At 40.8% G+C, this 27,951-nt stretch overlaps 1 protein-coding gene across 2 annotated transcripts in view; it reads right to left on the minus strand.

Annotated features, from left to right (window-relative positions):
* The window catches only part of Stx17 (syntaxin 17), a 50,779-nt gene that overhangs the window by 12,147 nt on the left and 10,681 nt on the right, over nucleotides 1–27,951 (minus strand). For both annotated transcript variants that reach the window (XM_021160570.2, XM_021160571.3), the window contains exons 3-4: nucleotides 23,093–23,158; nucleotides 5,426–5,651 (exon numbers count right to left, since the gene is read on the minus strand). In XM_021160570.2, the coding sequence (XP_021016229.1) occupies nucleotides 5,426–5,651; nucleotides 23,093–23,158 (292 nt within the window). The remainder of the gene's footprint in view (nucleotides 1–5,425; nucleotides 5,652–23,092; nucleotides 23,159–27,951) is intronic.

Here is a 27,951-nt window from a genome sequence, read left to right on the forward strand (position 1 = left end):
GCCTGTGCCATGATGCACATGTGAAAGTCAGAGGACAACGTCATGGAATAGAAGGTTCTCTCCTACATGATCAGACTCAGGTCTTGGTGGCAAGAGCTTTTACCTAAGCCATCCCATTAGTCCGAGTGACGAGTTGAAACACATAGTTCAACATTATGTGTTGTCTGCATGAAGGATGAAAATGTGGACAGTACAGAGTACAACTCTCAAAGAGCTTGCATTCTAGAAGACATAAAAAGGCGATCATAAAAGACGGGTAGACCACATTAGAGAGAACAGAGATGAAGTTCAGAGGGAGTTCTAATTTGGCTTGATATGGCAGGTAGGTCAGACTTTCTGGAAAAGGTGGGATCATCAGGCAAAGAAGAGGGGAATATAAACACTAGATGGAGACGGCCCCATTAGCAAGCACCTCACGGGAGAAGGAACACAGCCGAGCTACAGCCAGCAGCCGGGCGCTGTCAGAGGGCCAAGGGCAAGCCACGGAAGCACAAGAGCAAAAGGCACTGCAGGTGAGCAGGAAGAGACTTCATGTGGCAGACAACAGCAGGCTCTGAAGGCTTGCAGGCATGCTCTGAAGTGACATGACTGACCTGGTCTACACCCAAGTTACTCATTATGAAACTATATTAATTCCCATCTCCTTCCCAGTTCTTTTTGTTTTCCCAGCCAAGTCTAAAAACGAATGATATTTTATAAAATGGTGTGATTAGTATATTTTCAAAGTTAACGAATACTTCATTCTTAAAAAAAAAAAAAAAACTTGCTTTAAACTAATCAGGAAGGGCACAGTCAGCGAACAAAAGACAGCACGAAGACTTATCAGAATTCATACTGATTACTTTTCAATTCTAAACTTGATGTTTGAATATATATTTGAATATATCTATATCTATATATTTGTGTGTCACATTGCCTAGATAGGCTCAGGTTTTTTATAATTATACCTCTTAAAATAATATTTTTATTTATTTTGAGGCAATAACATATTTTTTAAATATTTATTTATTTAATATACGTGAGTACACTATCACTGCCTTCAGACACACCATCATTACAGACGGTTGTGAGCCACCATGTGGTTACTGGGAATTGAATTCAGGACCACTGGAAGCACAGTCAGTGCTCTTAACCTCTGAGCCATCTCTCCAGCCCATACGATATTATATCTTAATCATACCCAACCCAAGGCCCCTTCTCCTCTGTCTGGAATCTCCAATACTTCCCTTCTCACCTTCCTGTCTTAGTGCCATCTGTATGCATGTGGTGTCTATGTTTTGTATCTTAAAGAATAAAATCATCAGGCAGAGTACATTTTATATCATTATAGTGAAGAGCCAATCTTTTCAAATGTTTAATTTTTTTTAATTTTCACTTCAATCAAGATAAATAAATCAACCTACGGCCTTTTTTCACTTTAAATTCCATGTAACTTTTTGATCAGTGTCAGATGGGATCTAAGCAGAGCTCTAATAGTGCACATACTAAAGATCTTAAGCTATATAATCTAGAGAAGATTCAGTGAAATCGGTACAAACGATTATAATAAAGAGATTAAATAAATAAAAAAGAGATTATAATACAAAATGCATTATCTAAGAAAAATAGCGATGAGAAGTATTTGGCATTTTAAGCAAACGAAAGATTTCTGTCAGTTCAAAAAGAAATGATTAGGCCATTTCCATCTCACTTGAAACCAAACTACGCATGTGTCTTGGTTACAAGAAAGGTGTCCTTTCTTTTTTGTTTTTTTCGAGACAGGGTTTCTCTGTGTAGCCCTGGCTGTCCTGGAACTCACTCTGTAGACCAGGCTGGCCTCGAACTCAGAAATCCGTCTGCCTCTGCCTCCCAAGTGCTGGGATTAAAGGCAGCACCACCACTGCCCGGCTCAAAGGTGTCCTTTCTTTTCCATGGAAAACCTTGTTGTTAATTTACAACTCTGAGAACACTACAAATCAACTCAAGGAATGACTGTCAGGAAAGAACTCTTAATTTCTACAACTTCTGCAATTCATTTATTTCAGCTTGTACCTTAGTGCCTATCCTTGACTATGAACTCTCACAAACATGTACAGTGCTTTCTCTGTGTGTGTGTGTGTGTGTTGTAAAACCTTATTACTGGCTATACATTTAAATAAACCTTAAGACCATTAACTCCTCTGACTAAAGTGATAAATAAACTCCCCAACCCCTTTTTTTTTTTGTACCTTGTGAACAGCAAAGGTTCTACCAGGAAGTACAGCCTAGTAGATATGACATCTCTACTAACCTTCATGGCATTAGTAGTGTTTCACTACAAAACTAAATAAATTGAAAGGCATTCCTTAAACTTTTCAAGTTTTGATACCTTAAAAATGAAATTAATTTACTGATCATCACTGGACATAAACCAATCTATCTAAATAAAGTGACTTCTAATTCACACCTTAATGCAGAAGAGGATATTCATATTATAGTCAATGGGAGATGTAACTTCTGAATATTAACAGACAAAAACAGTGATGTGTTCAGTACAACCATTCAGTGCATGCAGACACCAGTGGTAAAGCCCTAGTAACACATCAGATTCTACAGGCTGGTCTGACGTTCCCAGCAGCTTTAAGATTGAGAGCTTTTCTTTTGAGGATATTTGTTGAAATGGATTAAAATCCCCTTCCTGCTGTGCCACTGAGATACATGTCCTGGATGTGGGGATGGGAAGACAGACAGAAGCTGGAGAGATGTGCTACCCCACCCCGAATGCATGAACCTCCATTATGAACACAAATCAGCATCCCTCTTGATGGGAGCAAGGAGAGGGATGTGAAAGTCACACATGAGACACAAGGGAACTTCCCATGTCAAGCAGGCCTGGCAGAGACTGGCTATCATCAGAACTCTCAGAATCTGGACAACAGAAACAGCACAAACCACAGCTCCCCTAAACTTCCTTCGGTTCCCAGAGAACATTAGATGCCCTAGTCTACTCATTATCTCTATCCTTAAATGGAAACTGTCTTTGTATTGTTTATCTCACTCATAGAGATGTGGCAAGACTACTCCCGAATCTCTGTTTCCAACCAATGTGTTTAGACTCAGATCCATAAAGAATTTTCAGACATTTAACTTTTATGCAAACAGCACACAGTTCTATGTACAGGCTGTCACTACTATAATGGGTAGGCAAAGCAAAAATAAGGAGAAACTAGAGCACACAGGACAAAACCACACAGAGTGACAGGAGGCCACAGCTAGCAGACAGCCACAGCACATGCCCAATCCTGCTCCACCTCAAAAGCCCATGAAGGTCCATGCCTGTGTTCCTCTCATTATTCTCCTCTGTTAGGAGCCTCTACATTGAAGGCGACCGAGTAGTTGCTTCCTCTGGGAAATGGTCAGGTGCTGTCAGAGACTGCCTTGCATGGACAGTGGACTTGGGGTGAGACAGTGAGCAGTGAGAACTGAAGTCTCCGCTTGCTCAGTGTCAGCTACACCTTAGGCATGAGGCACAGTCATCTTAGGCTCAGACCATCTGATAGTCCATGAATCTAGAGGTTTGAGAATCAATATAGTTGAAAGTTAGGTTCACATGCTGTTTCTTGCACCCATCTTCTGTCTCTGTCCTGTTTTCATTTCTTTAACACACACACTTCCTCCAATTCTGCCAGATCTTGGGTTTCACACTAGTTTTCCAACTGTGGCAAAGGGTAAGTGACAGGGAGTGGGTGACCAGATAACTCCCCATTAATATATACTCAAGAGCACAGGCCACAAATAGTTGCACTTGGATAAACATATACAATGCAATATTAAAATACAAATTAAAGCAATTATATGTTACTATTGTGAGAGAAATCCTGGATGAATTCAAGTGTCTTGCTTCAGATGCAAACACAAGAGATAAGCCACTTGAAGCTAAATGATAGGAGGCTGGTGCCAACTCCCCTTTCCAGAAAATGCTGTAATCGTCACTGTTACTGCTGTCAGCACTGTCATAGGTCTCAGTATAGAAGCGAGTCCATCAACATGTGGGCTGAGAAGGCCCGGGGAGCAGCAGCTCTTGCTCCATGTCAGGAGAAATCTCCTCTGTACCAATATGGTAGTGATCACATAGAACTGTGAAAAGAGTAGTGACAAACTACCAAAAGCATGACACATGCTCTAAGGGCTGAGCACTTACAGTTTAGCACTACCTAGGCAGAGAAGTAACTGAAGCACTTTTTTATTTTATTTTATTTTTGGCTTGATTTGATTTATAAGAAAAGGCTTGCATAGCCCAAGATGGCCTTTAAGTCCCAATTGCTCACCCTAGCCCAACTTCCCAAGTGCTGGATTGCACATATGCAGCACCATGCCCAGCTCTGTTGCAATATATCTGAAATGACGATGAAATTGTCCATGTCTTGTATTTGTAATACAAACAGTTCACTATGTGCAAAGTACTGTGCAAGTTACAAAGACTACAAAAGAGGTTACCCAAAAACTCTGCTAGGCAGCCTAAATGTTTCTGCATCTCCTTGCAAACTTCTGAATCATTGGCAGTGAACATGCACACATTTTAATTTAGAGATAGGGAATGGCACCAAGAGTGTTCTGCTGGATAAGAAGGAAACCTGGCCAGCTACAGTTCCCTTAGGTTCTCACTTTAACTTCTAATTCTTTTGTAGCCCATATTTTTCATAAGGATTAAAAGTCTCTTTAAATATATAAAATATAAAATGTAATAAATTAAAAATGAGAGATAAACAATTACAACAGAAAAGGAAACAAAGGCAGCAGTTATAAAATAAAGCTGACACACTTCACAAATTTAATTTTTGGTGATTAAAATTTTGGCTTCCTAGGAGATAACTCAATTACAGAAACCTTATTAGTTATTCCACTCACTACTTATAAGACTTAATCTAAACCAAACCTCCCAACCAAACAAAAACCAGCTACTTTCAAGTACAATGATGCCAATTTGTTTCTGCATAAAAGATAATAGCATTGTGTCACCAAGGATTATCAAATACACCCTTAGAAATGACATAACTGTGTTCATAGGACTGTTTCTTAGAATATTACTTCACAAAAGTTCTGGACAGCATGAACACACCATAGACTCTTCATATTAGGAGAGAAACACAACAGTGACGTCAGAGCCTGATGAGAACAACTCCTGTCTACACTGCGGAGGAGAGACATGCACACTGCACAAAAGGACAACATTATCTTTAGGAGTAACTTAAACTTCTCTTTTCAATACAAGCAAGCAGGGACTAGAAGCCACAAAGTTCCAATCCACACAATCTTATCTTGCAAAATTTCCAGGGTACACATGTCTGATCTGTTTGGAGTTGGCTTAGCAACGACAAGGATTTACAAGGGCCTCTCTCTGTTCATTACACCTGAGTAGGTGAGCTTTCCTAACTGTGTCAGTAGGATCAAAAGTAAGACATGTTACCATCAACAGTTGTAGATCTAGTCAGAGAAGGCTGAAGTAACACTTCTTCGTCCTTGACTTGTTTCTTGAGTTCTTCAACAGATTCCAAGTGGAGCTGGAGGAACTCTGCCGTAGCTGTTGCTGCTGCTTCTTTGACAGGATCTATCATTCGCTTCAAAAGGACCAGATCATCCTTGTGCACTTTCAAGCAAAGCTTCTCCATTTCTCGGATATTGGAGCGCAGTTGCTACAAATGAAAAAGAGAAATACTACTAGTACCATCTCTCAACATAAGACCTATTTCTTCTCAGACTAATTTGCTATAATGGTCATGAATAGAAATGATTACCAATTGGCTTCTACAGGGACACACAATTTTTCAGTTTCCCATATCTCTCTCTTGGCTAGACTAGAATCCATGCCCTTAAACTTTGAATTTATGTAGTAACTTTGCCTTTATTGCATGTGACTATTATACAATAAATGCTGTACAACTAGCATTTATCTTGTGGGGCAAATATGGAACTAAAATATTCTAAACACCCAAATAACCTGTATTGCTAAAGCACAAATATGGTCTATAATTTCTAATACAAGTATATAATTCTAAAATTAGTAAAGTAAAAGTGAAAATGAAACAAGAACCATCAAGCAGAAGAAAAACACATATAATATTGGCTAGAAACTTGGCTCAGCAGGTAAGAGCACCGCCTGCTCTTCTAGAGGACCCAGGTTCAATTCTCAGCACCCACATGGCAGCTCACAACTGTCTAGACTCCAGTTCCAGGGGATCTGATGACCTCTTCTGGCCTCCATGGGCAAGCATGTGGTATATAGACATCCTATATATAAAATTTAAAAAAACAAAATATTAAAAAGAATGTATATAATAGAACAAAAATATAATCACCAATTATATTAAATATTATTTAAACCAATATTAATTATAAAATAAAGATTACTTTCAGATAGGATACACAAACAAAGATACATTTAAAACATAAAACAAAATGGCTCAAACTAAGAGTGAAAAAAAAGAAAAGAAAAAAGAAAGGAAACACATAAACACTAACATCCCTCTCCCAAGAACAACCTACTACAGGAACATTACTGTCAAATAGACTCTAAAGTTAGCCCATCACTAGAAATAGAGAATCACTGGATAATAAGATTCTCTTCAGAAATATATAATAACACAGACAGACAGACTACGTATAATATAAAAACGGACAGAAGCACAACTGTTTTCCTCCTACATGTGTATGTGTGAGTATACAAGTTTGGATGTGTGTGCTGGTGCATATGTGGTGGGCACAAATTTGATATCAAGTATCTTCCTTGCCTGTTCTTCACTTTAGTTTTTGAGCCAGGGACTCTGATTGGACTGGAGTACACTGATTCCAGCTACTCCAGCCAGATGGCTTGTTCTAGGCATTCCCTGTCTCTGCCTTCCAAGTACTAGGGTGGCAGGTGGTCACCATGCCTGCCTGTCTTATGTGAGTTCTTGGAAACTGTGGTGGTTTGAATGCTTGGCCCAGAGAGTGGCACTATTAGGAGGTGTGGCCTTGTTGGAGGAAGTATGTCATTGTGGGGGTGGGCTTTGAGTCCCTCCTCCTAGTTGCTTGGGAGACAATCAGTGATTCTCCTGGATGCAGTTAGAGTAAAACATAGAACTCTCAGTTCCCCCTGCACCATGCCTGCCTGGATACTGCCATGTGCCCCACCTTGATGATAATGGACTAAACCCCCAAACCTGTAAGCCAGCCTCAGTTAAATGTTGTCCTTTATATGCATTGCCTTGGTCATGGTGTCTCTTCCCAGCAACAGAAACACTAAGATAGTGTGTAAACATTGCTTCTAATGCTTCAGTGGTAAATGTTTTTATCCACTGACCTATCTCTCCAGCCCAAAAATTTTAAAGAAATCCATGATCATAATGAAAGGTCTTAAAAGCTGCAGTAACAGGGCTGCCAGTGACTTTCAGCTGGGTAGGCCCCTGTGGTGTTTGAATAAGAATAGTCTCCATAGGCCCATGTATTTGAATGCTTAGACATCAGGGAGTGGCACCGCTTGAGAAGGATTAGGAGGTGTGGCCTAGTTGGAGTAGGCCTGGCCTGTGTGGAGAAGTGTGTCACTTAAGATAGGCTTTGAGGTTTCAAAAGCCTAATTGAGGCCCAGTGGTTCTCTGTGTCCTGGCTGCCTGAGGATCAGGGATGTAGAACTCTCAACCCCTGCAGCACCAAGGCTGTCTGCTGCAGTATATTTCCCACAATGATGATGATGGACTAAGCCTCTGAAATTGTAAGCCAACCTTGATTAAATCCTTCTCTTATGAAAGTTGCCTTCATGGTGTGTCATCACAGCACTAAGGCAGCTCCCTCTTCCTTTTCTTCTCTTCCATCTTTTTCTTTCAGAGGCATGCCAAAGCCCACTCAGGCTTTTAAATTCCCTAATACTCTGCGCTCCCCCCACCCACAAGAAACCAACTGCAGACCCCTGGCTGGCTTATCTTCTCCACACTAAGACCCCATTCATTCAGCTGACATAGACTGCTTTTTCTGGGCATTTGTTTTACATTCATTTGAGAAACAAGAAAAGAAAATCCAGAAATTAGCAAGCTAAATGTCCATCACAAGAACCTAGAAAATACAAAAACCAAGGCAAATGTAAAAAGGAGAAAATTACAAAGATGTGAATAAACTTAAGAAGAGAAAAAGATAGGGATATACCACAAATTAAGAATGCCAAAATTATTTTTGGAAAGAGTAATGAAATTGATAAACCTCATAAAAATAGTTTTAAAAATAGATACAAATAACCAAAATCATAATGAAGGGGGCATCACTACAAACTTAAAGAATTAAAATTATAATAATTAATTATGAATAAACTGGGCATGGTGATGCACCTCTTTAATCCCAGCACTGGGGAGGCAGAGGCAGAAGCAGAGGCAGACATATCTCTAAATTGAAGTCCAGCCTGGTCTACAGAGTGAGTTCCAGGACAGCCAATGCTACATAAAGAATCCTTATCTTCAAAACAAAACAAAACAAAACCCAAAAACAAAACAAATTATGAATAAATTTATGCCAATAAATCAGAAGAGTTAGATGAAATAGATAAATTTCCATAAAACTATAATTTATGAAATTGATAAAATCAAAACCTAAATGGACATTTAAATATTATTATTTTTTTAGATAGGGTCTCAACCAGTCCAGAACAGCCTCAGATTTGCTATGTAGCTGAGGCTGAGCCTGAGCTTCTGGGTCCTCCTGCATGCAGAGACTACAGGCACTGGACACTATACCCAACTATGATGAAATGAAATAAATGTATATTTTTTGAAACTCTTTTCTTCTCTCTTCCCCATGCTAAACAACAAGTAACCAAACTGTTTTTAAACAACAGACCCAAACCAGAGCAGGAATTGTCACTGGTCAGTTTTACCAAATATTGTAGAAATTATGCAAATCCCCCATGGGAATGGTCAAAGGCTAGTGCCTTGATATCAAAACTCAACAAGGAAAGAAAATATCCAGAGCAAACTCACATACTCCCACAAACAAGGTACAGAATGTCTTAGGAAAATGTGGCAATTTAAATATGGCAGAACATAATATAGCAACAATTAGTACTGAACAGATCCACTTCAAGACATGGATTAGAAGGTACTGTTACAGGCAACAGAAGTAAATTGCAAGCCAGTCACAAAGACACAGTCTGCTTAGTTCAGTCTCTATAGTGTGTTCTGAAGCAGGCTGAATTAAACACAGTCTGAAGGACTCATTTGAGGCAAAATTATACAGAGAAGACAGTAAGTACCCACCATGAATGTCCGAATGGAGATGCCTCTAGTGGGAGGACAGTGGTGGTAACTAAGACGAGGCCATGGAGTCTTGTAGAACGCTCACAGCTACCGTATACTATGGCACATGAGTACCTAAGTGTAAGTGTTCAGGAGTACATCAGGCTTAAGTACTCTGCAGTACATATACTAGTGTTCAGACTGTAATGTTTTAAGAGAGGAGATTTACACCAATGGAAGTGATAACCAACCTGAAGCCTGACATGGCGGAAGCACCTGTGTGGGGTGGGGTGCAGTGAGCACTGACTGAGTTAGTGGCCTATGAATCTTTCCTCTTTCCATGGGGGAGGAAATAATGGAAGCACTGCTTCTTTGGGATGAATTCTAACATGCCAACATAAAACCATGTGGTAGGAATAAGCTCTGTGAGAGACTGACAGTTGGCTCCAGAGGAGAGGAGTCCTGTGGTTGGTGAGTCCTAGGGAAAGTTAACTTTATCAGCTTTGAAGAAAAAGTCTGTCTGATGCCACAGCATAAATTATATTATGTTAAGATTTTTTTTCTTTGAAAGATATTCTTTCATCTTGTAAGAGGTGAATTTATGATACTATAACAGCAAATAAATCGCACCTGAGAAAAGTGCCACCTAAGGAATCCAGTATGACTGTGTAGGGTACAGTGTGGAAGGTGCAGAATCTTAGGACGCTTACCAGGAAGGGAGCAGGGAGGGAGGAAAGTCAAGGGAACCCAAAGAGCAGTGTGAAACAAGGAGAGGCATGCAAGGAAGGGCCAGAATGAGCGGAGGCTGCTGAAAACGTTAAGAACAATAAAAGGATATAAAAATACATGTATGGCAAGAACAAGAGAGAGGCTCAGGCCCACTGTGTGGGGCAGATGGTGTAAGGCTAACAGATGATACAGAGAGCAGAACCACATAGCTCCTGTTTTGCTTTTGATTCTGTATTAAGGAAAATTTCATCATTGAAAGGAGGGTAAGAAACACACCCAAAGGAAATCTGTGTCACTGCAGAGATCTGGATAGGCGTCACAAAGGAGTAGCCTGGGGTCCTTGAAAGACAGTTTTAGGGAACTAGGACATAGGGAAATCGAAGCTCTCTTGGTCTGCACTTCAGCAGCAGCAGGACACATATCTTTTCCATATTTAACCGCACTGTACAGAACCTACTTAGACACTGGGTGCAAACACTGGGCCAAAGGCCATAGCAGCATCTGTCCTTCCTAGAGGAAGACAGATGATGCCTTAGATGCAATCTACCCCTTCCTAGCATGTGCCAATTAGGACAGAGGTCAAAGATCCAGAGGCCAGATTAAGCTCGTAAATATTTTAAAGCAAAAATCAAGTTAAAGGCTTCTGAACTCACAATCACCTAAACTTCCTTTCTATCACCTCCAGTTAGGAAGCTGCTTCCTGCCTGCCTGCCCTGCCTTGCCACTTCCCCTGCCCTACCTGCTGATCTCCTCTCTCTGAAATGTTGTCTACTTTACTTGTTATCAAACTGCTCGCCGCATTATATCTTTTCTATTGCTTCTTTCCCTGCCCAAACACCCTTTTTAAAAATAAAAAAGTAGACCCAGTGTTCCCTCTGTCTCCTAGTAAGACCATGAAAGTCACACTTCATGTCCCTGCCTGGCCTTACTCATGTGCATCTGTGCTGCTACAGAACTGGGTAGACTTCGTACAGGCACGATCCTTCCAAATGCGCTCCGAAAGCTACTGAACCAGAATCTCTAAGTGAGCCTCCGAGAGGTCTGTTCCCAGCAAGTTCCATGTCAGCTGTGGAGAGGTACGGCTGAGGACATTTCTATGAAGACCATGCTGGTCTCCAATAACTTACACACTTACTATTTTGAGCACCTCATTTTCTTATAAAAATTGGTCATAAAAAAAATCTTTCTTAGTGCTAGATGTCTTTGGCTCCACAGAGGAAAGGAAGCCTATTCTACTTCAGTTTCAAAACCTTACTGACTGGCTGGCTTGTCCTGTTGTCCAAGGACAGCAGAGTTCTGAGACTCAAGCACTGGGGAGAAAAGAAGCAAGTATCCCAGGAGATACCCAGAGCTACTGCTAGATCAGTGTTCAGTAGCAAATAGACCAGAACTTCAATGTGAGGACGCCTTCCAAGGCTGGAGAAAGAACCACCAGCCACACTAGGAACCTCTCATGCACACAGTACTGAAGGGCGCTGGGAAAGGCTGAGTCCTGAGAGGAGGAGGAATGGAGAAGACTGTGCCCTGCTCTAGCTAGCCTCCAATTAGTGAATCGCTAAACCAACACCTAGCATCACCACACTGGCTCTAAGTAAGCAGTAACTTAAAGGCAGTCCAGAACAAAGTTACAGAAATATTACAGTATCATAGAAACATAGAGCAGTTAACAAGATCAAACGTCATCAGACAGATGTAGAAACAGAACAGGAACCATAGTGGGGAGAATAATTACGGATCCGAATTAGACCTGATTGACACGACTGCTAAGGCAGTAGAAAGGGATAGTACACTATTACAGCTGCATTTCACATGTTTGAAAAATTTAGAAGCAATAAGGAAGATATTTTAAAAACCCCAAGTGAAAACTTCCATGTGTGTGAGATGAGAATATATTAGTGGACTAACGACAGATTAAACACTGCGCCAGAGACTATAAACAAAACAAAAGGGAAGCACTTTTTTAAGAGTACCACTCACACCAGGTGTGGTGGCGCACGCCTTTGATCCCAGCACTCGGGGGGGGGGGGGGGATAGGGGAAGGGGGGCAGAGGCAGGCGGATTTCTGAGTTCGAGGCCAGCCTGGTCTACAAAGTGAGTTCCAGGACAGACGGAGCTATACAGAGAAACCCTGTCTCGAACCCCGCCCCCCCCCAAAAAAAAGAGCCCCACTCAGCTGTGTGGTTGGTGGCCTTCAAGCAAATGCACAAGTATCTGGAGTTCTCGGAGAAGGGAGGGAAGGGGTCAGGAAAGCAATAACAAGAAAATAATGATGGAAAAAAGATATCCCCAAATCAATGCAACTGTAAACTGAGAAGTCAGAGCTCAACAAACTGAAAGCACAGGACACTGAAGAAAATGCACCACGCCCTGTGAATGTCTCCAAATGTGTGACACAAGGAAAGCAGTCAGAGCAGTGAGACGAAAGGCACAGAGACGGATGAGGAGGAGTTCTCACAGGAGCCCACGTGAGAGGACAGTCACTGTCTTCCAAGCACAGAGGGAAAAGAGGCTGTATACGTCTACACAGTGAAGGTTCTATCAAAAAAAAAAGTAAAGAAGTAAAAGGTTTCCTCCAGTTAGAACTGCACGCTGCACGCCAAGCATGATAAAATCCTTAAAGGAAAGATGGAACACAAAAAGATGGATCCACACAAAGGCATTTACTGTAGGCACATCCAAAATGGAAGTACATGGGCCCTCCACGGGCTTTTACTCCACCTTAAGTGGAAGCAAGTATTCTAGGGGCACAGCGAGAGAAGCGTGAACCGAAGTACAAGAAAGCAGCAGCATAAGGAGGCAGAAGTGCAAGTGTGCCAAAGGTTCTTTGTTTTGTTTGTTTGTGTGTGTGTTGCTTGAGACAGGGTTTCTCTGTGCAGCCTTGGCTGACCTGGAACTCACTCTGTAGACCAAGCAAATATCCACCTGTCTCTGCCTCCTGAGTGCTGGGATTCAAGACGAAGGCATCAACACCTGGACTGCCCAAGTTTCGTAAACATGCAAAGTTGTGTAATAGCAATAGATGACTACAATAAGCTCTAGTTCAACTACTAAAATGGCGGTTATAGCTAGCAAGACAAGAAAGAAGACAATACAACTGAAGAAGAACCACCTCAACTGAAGTAGAAACAGCTGGATGTAGAAAGAGCTGGTACAGAGGCGGAGGCTGTACCTCAGCACTAGGGAGGGTAACGTAGGAGGAACAGGAATTAGAGGCCGTCCCCAGCAACACAGCCAGGCCCTGACTCAAAGCAAAAACAGACAAAAAAAGCAAATTATTAACTATTCTTTGAGCAAATGAATAAAGTTATAAACAGATTGCCAACATTCTAAGGTAGCTAAAATTAAAAATACCAACCTGATAAATTGTCTATAAGGACATGAAAACTAGGTGGGAATAAAGTAGAACAAGTGTTTTGAGAAAAGTTAAGTAATAGCTGTGCCATTACTTTGTCCCTAGGTTATTCAGCCAAGTAAAGTAAACCCTCTGTCCACACCACAATGTCCCCAGCAGCTTTATTTATAACAGACAAAGCAATAAACAAACCAAATGGCCACTAACAGGTGAACAGATAAACTATGCTATATTCATAGAATACAATGCTATTCAATAATAAAAAGAAATTAAATATGGATACATAGAACAAGAGGGATAAACTTCATAATATTCACACACAGAGTGAAAGAAACTGGATTTTATGTTGTGTGATTATGTTATCATATACTGTATAGGTTATATAAAATTCTAAGAACTATATCCTCTAATGGGTAGCAGTAGAAAACCAGTTAGTGGGCCAGGTAAGAGGACAGAAGGATGTGGCAGAGAGAGACCATGAGGGCGCAGGGCTTCAGAGTGCAGAGAGAAGCTGTTTGGAGTGATCAAGTATGCATGTCCCTGATTATGGGGATAGCTTTATCATTAACAGACACAGGAAAAACATAAAGATTAGATACTTTAAATATGTATACCCTATAGTACGGCAGTTAATACGACAAGAAAATTATTTGAGAAAGAGGCAGTGAAATATAAAACTAATTGCTTATATTCAGTTATACCTAAGTCAGGCAAAGATTTCATTCAGATGCAGTGGGGGATGGGAAGTGGGATGAAGGAAGGACGCACTGAGCTTTACTGGAACTAACAGCTTCCTTGAAACAGGAAAAGGAAGAAACTGTGACAAATATGAGGAACTGGCATAGATGTGTGGTAAACGCATGGTGTTTGTTATAATACCTTACAATTTTAAATGTTTCTATGTGTTTAAAGTACATGCATGTATAATTTTTTCTAAACATGCTCCATGTTAGAGTTGCTTACACTTGGGGTAAGAATCATCTAGTAGAGTTACAAAGATAGCAGGTAACAACAGTCAGGCCCCATTAGGCCCCTGGAGTAACTGATGTGGGGAAGGGGTATGGTGTGTACCTGCACTGATGTTGTACAATGTCTCCCAAATTAAAATATTCTGTCCTGGAAAGAGGCTTGTTAACAGGAAATTAACAGAACTAAAAGGCTCAGGAAATAAACAACTCACAAGTCTGTGGAAGTTCTTGAAACTGAGAAGAGCTACAAGGCCCTTCCTGCAAGGTCTACTGCTGGTAAGACAGGCTTCTCTGACTATCATGCTGCCTTACAGTCAGGGAACTCCAGGGATTCAGCTTCTGTAGGTTGTGGCCCAAGTTGAAGTGGATTGTTTTTAGGGATGCAGCTGCCTTCAACTCAGCCATACTCCTGTAACCTTAGTAATAAGCTCATTGGTCCACTAAGTTAGATGTTAGTGGAACCACTTCTTTGGTCAATTGTTCTCTGTATCAGTGAGCAGACATCTGGTCACTTCTCACCAGTAGAAGCCACACAGAAACTTGTCTAACAAACAGTACCTCAATGGTTACACTAGCTGTCTTCTCATCTATGCCTGTCCATGCCCATTCTAGACTTTCATTGTTATAATACACAAGAGGTGTCTTCAGGTTGTCTCAGGCCACTATATGCTCAGAACCTTCCAGAGCTTTCCTCCCAGCTCTGAGTTCCTGTCTCCTACAGGGCCTCCTATGGTCTGACCCAGCTGGAATCTGACTTCATCTTCTGCATCCTCCTTACTCACATGAGCCACACGACTTCCTTAGTACCTGGTGGACATGCCAAACATCCTCCCACCACAGTCTTCACATCACATTTTCCCCATGCCTGGAGAATTCTATTACTTGTTTATGCCTGCAGTTGCTTCATGGCTTTCCTACACTGCTATCCACAAGCACTGCTGATGTAAAAGGTCATCGCTAGGATTTTTGATCCCTGTAAGTGGCTTGACTTTCCCTCATGGCAAGTGTAACCGTCAACTATACTAGATATTTATTTACTTAAGAAAATCTACCTTAAAAAATAACAAATGCTAACAAGGATGCAGAGAAAGGAGAACTCTTAGACACTCTTTGTGTGGGAATCTAAATTAATGTAGCCATTATGAAAAATGGTATGGAGGTTCCCACAGACAAAAATGATCGCCCTATGATCCAGCAGTCCCACTTTGAAGCATGCATCCAAAGGAAATAAAGTCATTATCAAAGCAGCTTTTATCTTTATTTCCATGAGTATCACAGCACTGCTTGAAAAGCCAAAATACAAAGCTGACTTAAGGCCTGGTGAGATGGCTCTGTGGTTTAAGAGCACTGACTGCTCTTCCAGAGGTCATGAGTTCAAATTCCAGTAACCACATGCCTGGAGCAAGTGGGGCCCAGAGCGAAGGGGGAGAAAAACAACAACAACAACAAAACTACTTAAGTGTTCACTAGTGGTAAGCAGGTAGTGAAAACCTGGTGGTAGATACACATACATACAATTGAAAACTATTCATCCAAGAAAAAAATAACAAAAATCTTTCCTTTGCAATAATGTGGATGAACCTGGAGGATACTATGCCAGGCACAGAAGGAACAATGCCAGGTGATCTCATTTATATCAGATTCTAAAATGGCTGCTCTCAGAGATGCTCAGCATACAATCATTGTTACCAGGATCTGGAGAGGTGAAGACAGAAAGGTTGTGAGGTTGTTCAACATGCACAAAACCACAGTTCTGCAGGAGTGGGTTCTGCTGCTACTGTACATCAGGAGAACCACCCCTAACCGTACTTCGGAGTATGTGTGCAAACAGCTAGAGGACTGTGAATGTTCTCAGCACAACAACCTGACAAAGGGCTGATGTGACAGAAGTGCCTGGCTGCGGCACAGCCTCAGTACAGCTACATTAAAAACCATCACACCTAGGGCTGAAGAAATGGCTCAGAGAATAAGAGCACTTTATACTCTTGCAGTTCTCAGTTCTCAGCACCCACAGGGCGGCTCACAGCTCTTTAACTCCAGCTGCAGGGGGTCCAACTTCTGTCATCTAAGAGGACAGTATGCATACGGTGTGCAGACATACATACAGACAAAACACCCATATGTATAAAAATAAATTAATTGAAAAAATTACATCCCACACATATGGGCAATTGCAAATCATTAAAAATATACATTTTGGGCTGGAGATATAGCTTTGTAGTAGAGTACTTGACTGGCATATGCAATGCCCTGGGTTCAGTCTCTTGAACCATGAAAAGAATAAAATTTTAAATTTTAAATAAAAGTAAAATCTCTCTATTGTTTCCAGCTGCCACTCTCCCAAAGACAAGATGTACAAGAAGAGGATTTTATTTTATTTTATTTTATTTTCCTTATAGTGTCTACTGTAACAGTGAAAAATGGTAGATGGTTGAGTATTTCTGTTCTTCTAACAGTCAGAGCAGAGGATAGAAACGCCAAACCCTAAATAGCTGGTTCAATACCAGCATGCCATAAACCAGAGTGGTGGAGTGTTCCTGTAATCCCAGCACTCAGAGGTAGAGGCAGGAGGATCAGGAATTCACAGCCATTTTCAGCCACATAGAAAGCTCTAGGCCAGCCTATGCAGGAGACCTCGTCTCATAAAAATAAAAAAATCTTCAGAAATAGTGACACATTCGAGCAATGGGGGCCATAATAAGGGAAGCACGCTTTAAAAGGGTAAGCTCGTCACATCAGCATTTAACAAACTTCGCAGTCTACAGATATAAACTGTAGACCATGTTCAAACTTTCAGATAAAAACACACCCACCTGTTCAGATTATTAACTAGACATAACAACTATTTATCTCTTTCTTCATTTTGTTCAGATATGTCTCCAAATTCCTGTCTAAAGCTTAAGATATAGTCAAATATATACCTCTCTGTATGGATGATAACTGTAAAAAGCAATTACTCTAAGTTAATTGGGAAGTCTGAAAAAATGGCTAATTATGTATTTGATGATTAAAAGATGAGTGGCTATGCATATATTTGCCTTCATTAAATATTGATTTAGGATTTCTAATGTGTTTTTATAACATGCAATTTTTAGAGCAAATTGTGTACAGCAGAAAACATTTGGTATCATAATAATTAATCAGATTTCTTTACAAACACAAGCACAAGTCCACTGGTAAACATTTAAATACTACAGCAAACATAGTCTACACATAGCATGATTTACTGTTAAGAGCTCCAGAGTCATAACTATTTAATTAAAATAAATCTGTACTACTCTTTATTTTTATCTAAGATATAGTCCATGTTTACCTTCCACTCTAACGCACTGATAGTAGTACGACTTTACACTTGTTTTAGTATCAACCAGTACTAAACATAATATTTTAAAATTGATAACATGCTATTAAGAAGACTGAAAAAAAATCACAACTGAGGGCACACAGCAGTAGAAGAGCCCTTGCTTAGCTTGCATGGGGCTCTAGGTTCAATTTTCAGCATGGGGGAGGCGGTTGGAGGACAAGCAAGGAAACTGAATATCAAAGGAGAAAAAAATGCCTAATTCATTTATTCAAGTATTTAATAAGCATCTACTATTATGTGTTAAGGGCCTATTCAATGCCTACTCACTTGAGTTAGCACTAAGAGACTATAAAGAAAATGCAAATCAACATGGGAATTGGTTCTCACTATGGCAGTGATTCCCAACCTTCTTAATGCTGTGACCCTTTGACACAGTTCCTCATGTTGTAGTGACCCCCATCATAAACTTTTTTTTGATGCTACTTCTTAACTGTAGTTTTGTTAGTTATAAATCTTAATGTAAATACCTGACACACAGATGGTCTTAGGCGACCCCGTGAAGAGAGTCTAACTAAGCCACCAGAGCACTGGGAACTGAACTCCTACACCATCACTCACTGCTTCAAACACCGAGCTCATTACCACTTAGTTTTCTCACTGTATGTCAAGATTTAGAAGAAGGAGAAAAAGGAGACATGATTTTCAGAATATTTATAGTAGGGCTGGGGAGATGGTTCAGTTGCAATGTGCTTGTGATGCAAGCATGAGGAGATGGGCTCAGATCCCTGCGGCCACATTAAAAAAAGCCAGGCTCGGTGGCACGATCCAGCACTGGGGAGACAAGGCTGAAAGATCCCAAAGCTTGCTGCCTAGCCAGTCTAGCTAAATGGACAGGCTCCAGATTCAGTGAGAGACACAATCTCAAAACCTAAGGTAACTAGAAAAGACACCTGGCATTGACCTTTGACCTGCACACATCCACATCCAAATACTCACCTTACACTTTCATATGACAGGTCAGAACACTGGGGAGAGTAATGAGATGATAACCCATTTATAAGCAAACTAACTTACTGAATATCTGATGTTACTGCAGGGCCGTGCAGAACAACAGCACACACGACTGACCATCTTACGACAACCCTCAGGGTTAGAGACTGTTACGGAATTTGATAATTGAGAAAACTTGAAATAAATTTTATGTAACTTCTTTAAAGAAAACAGTGTCACATATGATTCAAGCTATTAAAAATGTATAATTTGAATGACCTGCTTAGAAAAATAGCAAAGCAGAGGAGGGGAATGGATTTAGGGTCCCACCCTAACCAGGAAGCTCTGTGCAGTTGATGCCTGCTGGGAAAGGGAGATCGGTCCTCTCTGAGGGAGTGTCATTGGGTCTGTCCGCCCCAGGCCCCACACCCAGGACTAGCTGGCTACCATGAAAGAGACTCCATGGATTTGGGTGTGCCTATTGCTCTGTTTCATTTTACTGGTTGTATTTTAAAGATTTATTTATTTTATGTATGAGAGTCCACTGTTGCTGTCTTCTGACACACTAGAAGAGGGCATCGGATCCCATTACAGATGGTTGTGAGCCACCATGTATTGAACTCAGGACCTCTGGAAGAGCAGTCAGTGCTCTTAACCACTAAGCCACCTCTCCAGCCCCCTGTTTTATTGGTTTTTATCTTATTGGATTTGTTGTTTGTTTTGATGATTATGTTTTGAGAGAAAACCTGAAGTGTAGTGGGTAAAGAGGTGGGAAGGGTCTAGGAAGAGTTGAGGAAAGGAAAACAATATGGTCAAAATATAGTGTATGAAAAATTTTCAATGAAAAATTCTTTTACAGAGGAAGCTATTTTGTTTTCATAGTGCTTAAATTAGTCTTACACTTTTATTGTGTGTGTGCACCCCCGCATGCACATGTCTATACACACGTGCACAAACATGCCGTGGAACATCACATATGCAGTCAGAGACCCACCATTCCCAAGAGCCTGGCTCTTTCCCTCAGCCACACAGTTTACAAGAACCACTCAGGTTGTCAGGTGGCAAGGGCTTTTACCTGCTGAGCCATCTCTCTGGCCCTGTGTGGCCTTTTAAAAATAGATATAGGTGAACCACCTTTGTTGTTCTTGGTTTGTTTGGCTTTGTATTTTTGGTTTTTTGTTTGGTTTTTTTTTTGTTTTTTTGGTTTTTTTTTGAGACAGGGTTTCTCTGTGTATCCCTGGCTGTCATGGAACTCACCATGTAGACCAGGCTGGCCTCAAACTTACAGATTCCCCCTATCTCTGCCTCTGGAGAACTGAGATTAACAGTGTGAGCCACCAACACCCAGCTAATCAAGCTTATTTTTAAGCAACTCTTTCTTTAAGTGGTCAGTGAGCAATTTTTTTCTTAAATTCAAGTAATCAAAATAAAAAATAGGAATCTTAAAATGTGGTGAGTGATATCATAAGAACTATGAAGAGAAAATCCAAAGGAATTGCAAAAATTAGAGACAAGAGTTTAAAGTAATTGGCTATAAAATCTATTTATGAAAATTAACTATATATCTATATTCACACACACATACATGCTATAACGTACCTAAGAACAGACTCATTAGTACCCTGTATAACAGTGTTCACCTATAATACTACCTAGCTCAAGTGACAGAGACAAGGATGGTAAAGAGTTTGGGGACACATTTTCAACTCTAATTTGTTTAAGCCCAACCTGAGCTACATAGCATTCTACCTCGAAAACAAAATTAATGGCATAGTTTAAAAAGAAATCTTGTTTATCATCTTGATTGTATGGAGAAAATTCCTGGTACAAGATGCCAAAAGCATACAGAAATGAAAGTTTGGAAAATCAACTGCATGTAACTTAAGAAGGTCTATGTCTCCAAAGACAACATCAAAGTGAAAAGCAGGTCTTATAGAAATCTATTCTGATAAATCTGGAAAACTTATAACTTCTTCAAGAACTTGTTTCTCCAAAAATTGTCTTATCACAAACTAACCATGCTAAGTCCTGAGAAGAAATGAATAAAATAAGCAAACACCTGTATCTAACAACAGTTTTTCTCATTACTTTAATGGCACACATAAATCTTTTATGCCAGATGGAGGACAGTAATGTCAACATGATTTTAAAAATTAGTACACCAAATTCTCTGACATAGTCAATAGCTCAATCAAATCATGTGATTTTTAGTGAAACATTAAACAGTCAAGATGGTAAGAAACCCGAGTCATAATAATCTCATTAACATGAACACACGCTTGTTGACATCAGGCAATGTGAGATAACGCCAAGAGCCGAGATGCCGCCCTCTACCTTAGGCCTAATCGAGTTACTGCCTAGTAAAATACATAGCGATAACTCAGATTTCCATCTAAATTTCAAATGATCTGCTTTTCTCCATCTTCTTATCTTGAAGCTGTGGATAATCTACTCCTTGAACTTCTGGAACCTTTTCTAGGGATGTCTTGCATCCATTTCATCCAATCCCAATTTTCACTATATGGCAGCTAATATATATATGTTCATATATTTAAACATATGTGTATATATGTATATGTGTGTACGTGTGTATATATATATATATACTTGTTTATTATTTATTTACATTTGTCCATATGTGCTTGTCTGATGTGCGTGCATATGTGCTTGTGTGTGTGAGGTGAAGAACAACCGCTAACAAGGTGTTAGTTCTACCTTTCACTTGATTTTGCAAGGACTCTTGTTCACTGCTACACCAAGTGCTCAGACTAGATAGCCCAAAATCTCCTGGAGGACTTGCCTATCTCTACTTCCCATCTTGCTGTTGAAATCAAGACATGTACTATGGTGTCCAGATGTCTACATGGGTTCTGAGGACTGAACTCAAGTTCAGTCTCTTTATCCTCTTTATCCTCTGGGCCATACATGCCAGGGAAACCCCGGCACAGCAGCTATGCAGCAGCAGAGTCCTACTGGGCTTGTGCCATTGAGGGGCTTAGGGATGGAACATCTTAAATAACAAATGGGCCAGATATATCCACACACACAAAACAATATTATTAACAGCAATGTGTAAGACACATAGAACATTTTTTTAAAAACTCAAAAATACACAGTCAGAAAGCCAGGTAATTAAAAATAAGGTTGTTATTAGCTTTAAAAAAAAAATCAAAGGCTGAATTTCACTATTTGACTTACAGAAAATAATGTCCTTATAATCAAAATACTGACGTACTTAGTATAACTAAACCAAGAACTGTATATATGCAATTATAAAAAGAGAAGGGAACAAGATGAAAAGCTATAGCTCCATTTCATGGCAGGAGTAAAATGAGAGCACCTAAACCACCAGCTACAGGGATACAGGGGCTGTTGAGTAATCATTAGGTAACAGGGGAAGTGGGCCAGAAGCCTCACAATGGAGTCTTCCTAATAGGTCTTAAAGACAGATAATCATGAGGTTCTGTCTCTAACTGTGTTGTACTTTATTTATTTATATATATTTTTGAGACAGAATTTCTTTTGGTTTTTTTTTTGGTTTTGGTTTTGGTTTTTCGAGACAGGGTTTCTCTACGTAGCCCTGGCTGTCCTGGAACTCACTCTGTAGACCAGGCTGGCCTCAAACTCAGAAATCCACCTGCCTCTGCCTCCCAAGTGCTGGGATTAAAGGCGTGTGCCACGCCCGGCTGTGTTGTACTTTAAAAACAGTGAGTGTATATATATATATATTTTTTTTTTTTTCAGGACTCGTATGTATTTACTTACTTAGTGTGGGGTCAAAGGATGACTAGCTTCTTCCATGCTGGTCCTGGGCTGGAGCCTGGCTCTCAGGCTTGGTGGCAAGTGCCTTTACTGGTAAACTAGCTCACTGGTCCTGAAAATACTATCTTAAAATGCTAGTTTAAAATAATTAGAGTTTTTAAAAATAACTATCAAAGAATATAGGTAATACATTTCATAGATAGAATTCTGTCTTTCTCAAATTATAGATGTTAGTGTCTTACAAATATATCAGTATAACATACATGAAGAACACACACAATATATGTGAAGAATTTTTACCCTTCAAAGCAATTTTAAAAAATGTTAAAACTACAAGTAGCATTATTTGTCAGCCAACAAATTAATTAATACAAGAAAATGCATTGACTGTGAAAATGTAAGTTAATTTATTATTCCAGAAGAAAAGTTCTATAGCATGAAAAGTGACTCAGCAGTCCCTGGTAAACAGTAACACAAACCCAACAGACGATCATCTGGGAAGGAGTCAGCTGAGCCCCACCTCACGACCAAAAGCCCAGGAGCATCCAGTGAGCGGGATGCCACAGGCTGACCGCATGGGATGGAGCCCAAACATGGCTGCACTGAATTCCTGCCACTGCCTCAGGCAGCTGCAAAAGGCACATGACAGGAGTGGACTTTGTTTATGTTCGGGTCTCATCTCACACATTTTAGAATGAACACTTAAGACACAGGCTTACCCACCTGAATTATTTTTGTCTCTTTCCTACTGACTCACCATACACACCAGCCTTACCTGAACCGTGCGCCCTGCATTGATGTGCTCTTCATGCAACTTGTCCCAAATTCTGCACCGTTGATACTGTTTCAAAAGAGAGAAAGAGAAGGAATGAAAGGCATGGGAAGCACTGACTTTTATACCACAAGACCAACCGTGTCCAGTTCCCACAAAAACCTTCACTCATCCACTCTGACACACCAGGGAGGAAAAACAGTGACTTTTGTAATGACTGTTAACTTTCTGAAGGCATTCAATATTACATTTTAAATATTTGGAAATAATAATAGATGCTATAAAATATCAGACCAAATTACTTTTTTTGGCCAAAATAGTGTTTTTTTCTACCTACCAATTCTCTAGGGTGGACAATACAGAGAATGAGGGTTGAAAAGAAGGTGGAAGACAGACAGCATTCCTTAGTGAATGCTAAGAACTAAGGTCAGACTTTAAAACAAAAATCAATAAACCCCAAAAGCAGGCAGAAAGAAAAAGGATGCTGGAGTGACAGAAGTCTCCAGTAAACAACAGGAGCCAGAGACCAATGGAACATGCAGGTCACAGAGAAGAGACACAGCTCACCCAGAGCTCCCACTCGGGGAAGTGAAGGAGGAGTGTGCGCTCACATCCACAGCAGCGGCCAGCATCTGTCACTACTGCAGAAGCACTATGAGATGCTGACCGTACCTGGCAGAACTCTGATTCTCCACGGAGGAATGAAGAGGATGGAAAATGGTAACTACTCAGATAAACACCAACTTTTTTTTTTTTTTTTTTTTTTAGGTTTTTCGAGACAGGGTTTCTCTGTATAGCCCTGGCTGTCCTGGCACTCACTTTGTAGACCAGGCTGGCCTCGAACTCAGAAATCCGCCTGCCTCTGCCTCCCGAGTGCTGGGATTAAAGGCGTGCGCCACCACGCCCGGCAAACACCAACTTTTTATCTCTAAACACTCAGGCTGGCAGGATGGTGCAGCAGGTGAGCACCAGGCCTAACTACTGGAGTTCCATCTCCAGGACTCACTCCCACCTCCTGGAAGTTGTCCTCTGACCTCTATATGCCAACATGGTACATGCGCTTGCACACACACGCGCGCGCGCGCACAAACACACACATACACACACGACAAGTATGTATATTCTAAACCTTGAGGCAGCTGCTAAAATGCAATCCACACAGATCACATAATACTTTGTGGCAAAGGACCCTCTCTGAGACTAAAAAGAAGGTAAAGATCTGGTCTTACTGGTCCCAGCTAGTGTCACACTGGAAACTTTAGTCAGCATGGTAGGGTATAACAAAGATGAAGGAAGGGAAGGAGAGAGGGAAGAAAGGAAGACGGAGGGAGGGAGGGAGGGAGGGAGGGGCGAGACCAATGGAAAAAGATAACAAAGAGAGAAAGAAGCTGTCTTCACAGGTGCCATGATAGTAACTGCCTCACCTTGACTACCAAATACTAAAAATACAGAAGCACCAACAAACGTGAAGGACAACAAGGATGTGGTAAAGCTAATACACTTGAAATATGGATGGGCAGTCCCTATGCTAAAGGCCTGGGTAGGCTAATTAACTAATTACATAGTCTACTTCTGAGTATCTCCCTTGTGCATAGGGATTTTTCATGTGTGTCTGAGTGTGTGTGTGTGCATGCGTGCAGGGCACATGTGCCTCGTGTGAGGGCTCATGTCAGGAGGTGTGAATGTACATGCATGAGTGTGTAGAGACAGAGATTAACCTCTGTTACTGTGCTGGTCTATATGGCCACCTCAGTTATTCTCCACTTGACTCACTTCATCAGGGTCGTGAGCTGAACGGGGAGCTTATTGACCTCGCCAGTCTAGCTCGCCAGCTTGCCCCATGTGGGACTAGTTTATGTAACTTGACACAGCTGAAGTCATCTGAGAGGAGGGGATTTCAACTGAAAACAATGATTCCATATGATCATAAGATCCAACTGTAGGAAAACCTATAGAGCATTTCCATAGTTAGTGACTGATATGCGAGGGCCCATTCATTGCTACCACTGGGCTGGCGATCCTGAGTATTTAAAGGAAGCAGGTAGAGTCAGCCAGTAAGCAGCACTTCTCCACAGCCTCTGCATCAGCTCCTGACTCAAGCTTCCTGCCTTGCTTGAGTTCATGTCCTAACTTCTTCAGTGATGGGACTGTGATCTAGAAGTGTAAGACAGAATAAACGCTTCCCTCCCACTTGCTGTTGGTCATGGTTATTAATCACAGCAATAGGAACTCCAACTAAAACTCGCTGGAGATCCTGTCTCTGCCTCTCCATGTTTTGAGATTTCAAGCAGACCACCATACCTGCTTAGCTTTTATATGGGCTCTGGAGACGCAGACTCCAGTCCTCGCACTTGTTTGGCAAGCACTTTATTTACTTAGCTAACTCTCCAGTCCCATCATCCAATATCTTACTCCTTATGATGGTTTTATGCAATTATTAGTTCACCATCATAATTGTCTGGAAACACAGATATTTGCAGCTTTGCTCCAAATAGTCAAAAATGGGCATTAAATATATAAATGCCAAGGTCTACTGCAGAGTGCTGTGCCAAGATTGTGTGCTTATGTCTACGGTGATGGCATTAGTCAGTGTATACACCACAGGAAGTACCAGAGTTGGGGTTTGAACAAAAAACAAAGCTTGAGTGGTAGCGGATGGTAAGGTGCATGCCATTACAGACATAAGACAGAAAGCCAAACTTTTCGGTGCCCCTTTCTACCTTCCTCTACCTTCTTTACAGAGGAATTCAACTTCAAAACAGAAAAGTGCTAATAAATCATTAGGAGAAAATAAAACTAGATATGAAGGAACATGCCTGCAATCTCAGCTAACCAGCGAGCTGAGACAGGAGGATGACCTGACATCCAAAAGTTCAGGACCCGTTTAGGCACCTTAGGGAGATCCTATCTCAACAACAACAGGCTTAGGGATACAGCTCACAGCTGCAGTGCTTGCCTGGCATCCAAGAGGTTCTGTGTTCTATCGTTAGCAAATTCAACCCCTTCTCCCCTAAAAGAAAAAGGAAGGAGGGAAGGAAGGAGGGGAGGAAGGAGAGGAGGGAGGGAAGAAGGAGAGGAGGGAGGGAGGGAGGGAGGGAGGGAGGGAGGGAGGGGAGAAAGCCAAGAAAGAGTAAACCTACTCACTTCAAATGAGCTCAAATCAACAGGCACAAGAAAATGACATCTGAGTAAACCAGGAAACCTTGCAAATACTTATGTGTATTTATGAAGAACTGGAGAAATTCCTAATATTTGCAAATGTTGACCTAATTTCACAAAGAATATATATATATATATATATATATATATATATATACACACATATATGACCTGGGCTATAAATATTAATGTAAATCTTCAGGGAAGTGTTTACAAAATTAGTTGAGAGATGGTGTGAGAGACCAGACCTTGGGGAACCAGAGACTTTGTCCCTTTTCTGTCTAGCACTCTCACTGATAACTTCAAAATAAAGAACATATAACTATCAAATTCACAGGTGACATAAAAGAAGGATGAGTTAGCACAGATGAGAGGTCAGTGCCGCACTTGGTGACAATTACGATGATGTACTTGTGAGGCTCTGTCCTTCCTAGAAGTGCACTCTCAAGAACGTATACATTAGACATATGTACTAACATAGCAACCTCCACATATGCAGCTGATCTGCTCTCAATGTCTCTCCACCTGCAACGTAACACACAGTGCAGCGTGACAACGCAGGCCTGGAGTCACAGCACTGGGGAGCTAGAAAAGGGAGGTCCAGGGGTCAAGGTCAGCTGGGGCTTACATAGTGAAACCTTGTCTCAAAAAGCAAAACTTAGGCTGGTAAAATGGTTCTGCAGGTAATAGAACTGAGCTTAATCCCCAGGAAGGAAGAGAAAGGACTCCAGAGGTGGTTCTCTCATCTCCACATCTACAGTGTGGCATGTGTGTCCCCGTACATCACATTAATAATAAATAAACATAAAAAATAGAAGACAAAGCATCAATAATATTTGACCTATAAATCTACTGAAAAACGAAATGTTATAACATAGGGAAACCTGTAACAATTCTCAGCAAAGAAAAGCAGCGGCCTTTGCTTCTGCTGTCATTATTTACTCACGTGTCAAAGGGCTGTAGAAGTGAGTACTGCCTCAATGGCATTATCCCTTAATACAGTGAATTTCAAAAATAAAAAGGATAAAAGAATTCACATTGCTATTGCCTACTATTCGAGTTTATGTGAAATTAGGATATACTATGAAAAGTTATTTTCCCAACTATTCGGTGGGGCGTGGTAGAAAGTGGGGTGAGTTAATATACGTGAAAAACACTAGAAGAAGCACCTTTTAAATTTGTAGTTCAGTTTGGGCCACTGGCAAGCATCTCGACACTGCCGGCTTTTATAGGAGATGGTCTCTGTCTATCTGCACAGCAGAACAGGCAGGTAAATTAAGGCAAAACCACCACATTATGCTTTGGGTTGCAACATACAGAAACACGAACTTTAAAATGGCTCCAACAACAAACACAGAAAGCAGCCAAGAGTGTAGCAGTCATCCCAGGGGTGTGACAGTGGTTCAATACAGACATTAAAAGGTGGTCACATGCCTGGGTGCTGCTTTCTGCTTTACTACTTCCAATAACACCCTCGATTGTGCCCTAATCCAGCTTGGTTGGCTATATTTCCAGATACAACAGGAACACAGCTAGGCCACTGGAAGAAATGCAAATGTTTCCTTATATGTATATCTTTTTTTTTAAGTAGGAAAATATTCCTGGAAGTTTCCAAATTTCTACAAGGCATTCGATCAAGGCTCACTAGCCAGAACTGTGAGATATAGCTATATCCTTGATAACCAAACATGGACAAGAACTAA

The sequence above is a fragment of the Mus caroli genome, unplaced genomic scaffold (assembly GCF_978045245.1).
Source record: "Mus caroli unplaced genomic scaffold, Mus_caroli_1 scaffold_6, whole genome shotgun sequence".
Taxonomy (NCBI): domain Eukaryota; kingdom Metazoa; phylum Chordata; class Mammalia; order Rodentia; family Muridae; genus Mus; species Mus caroli.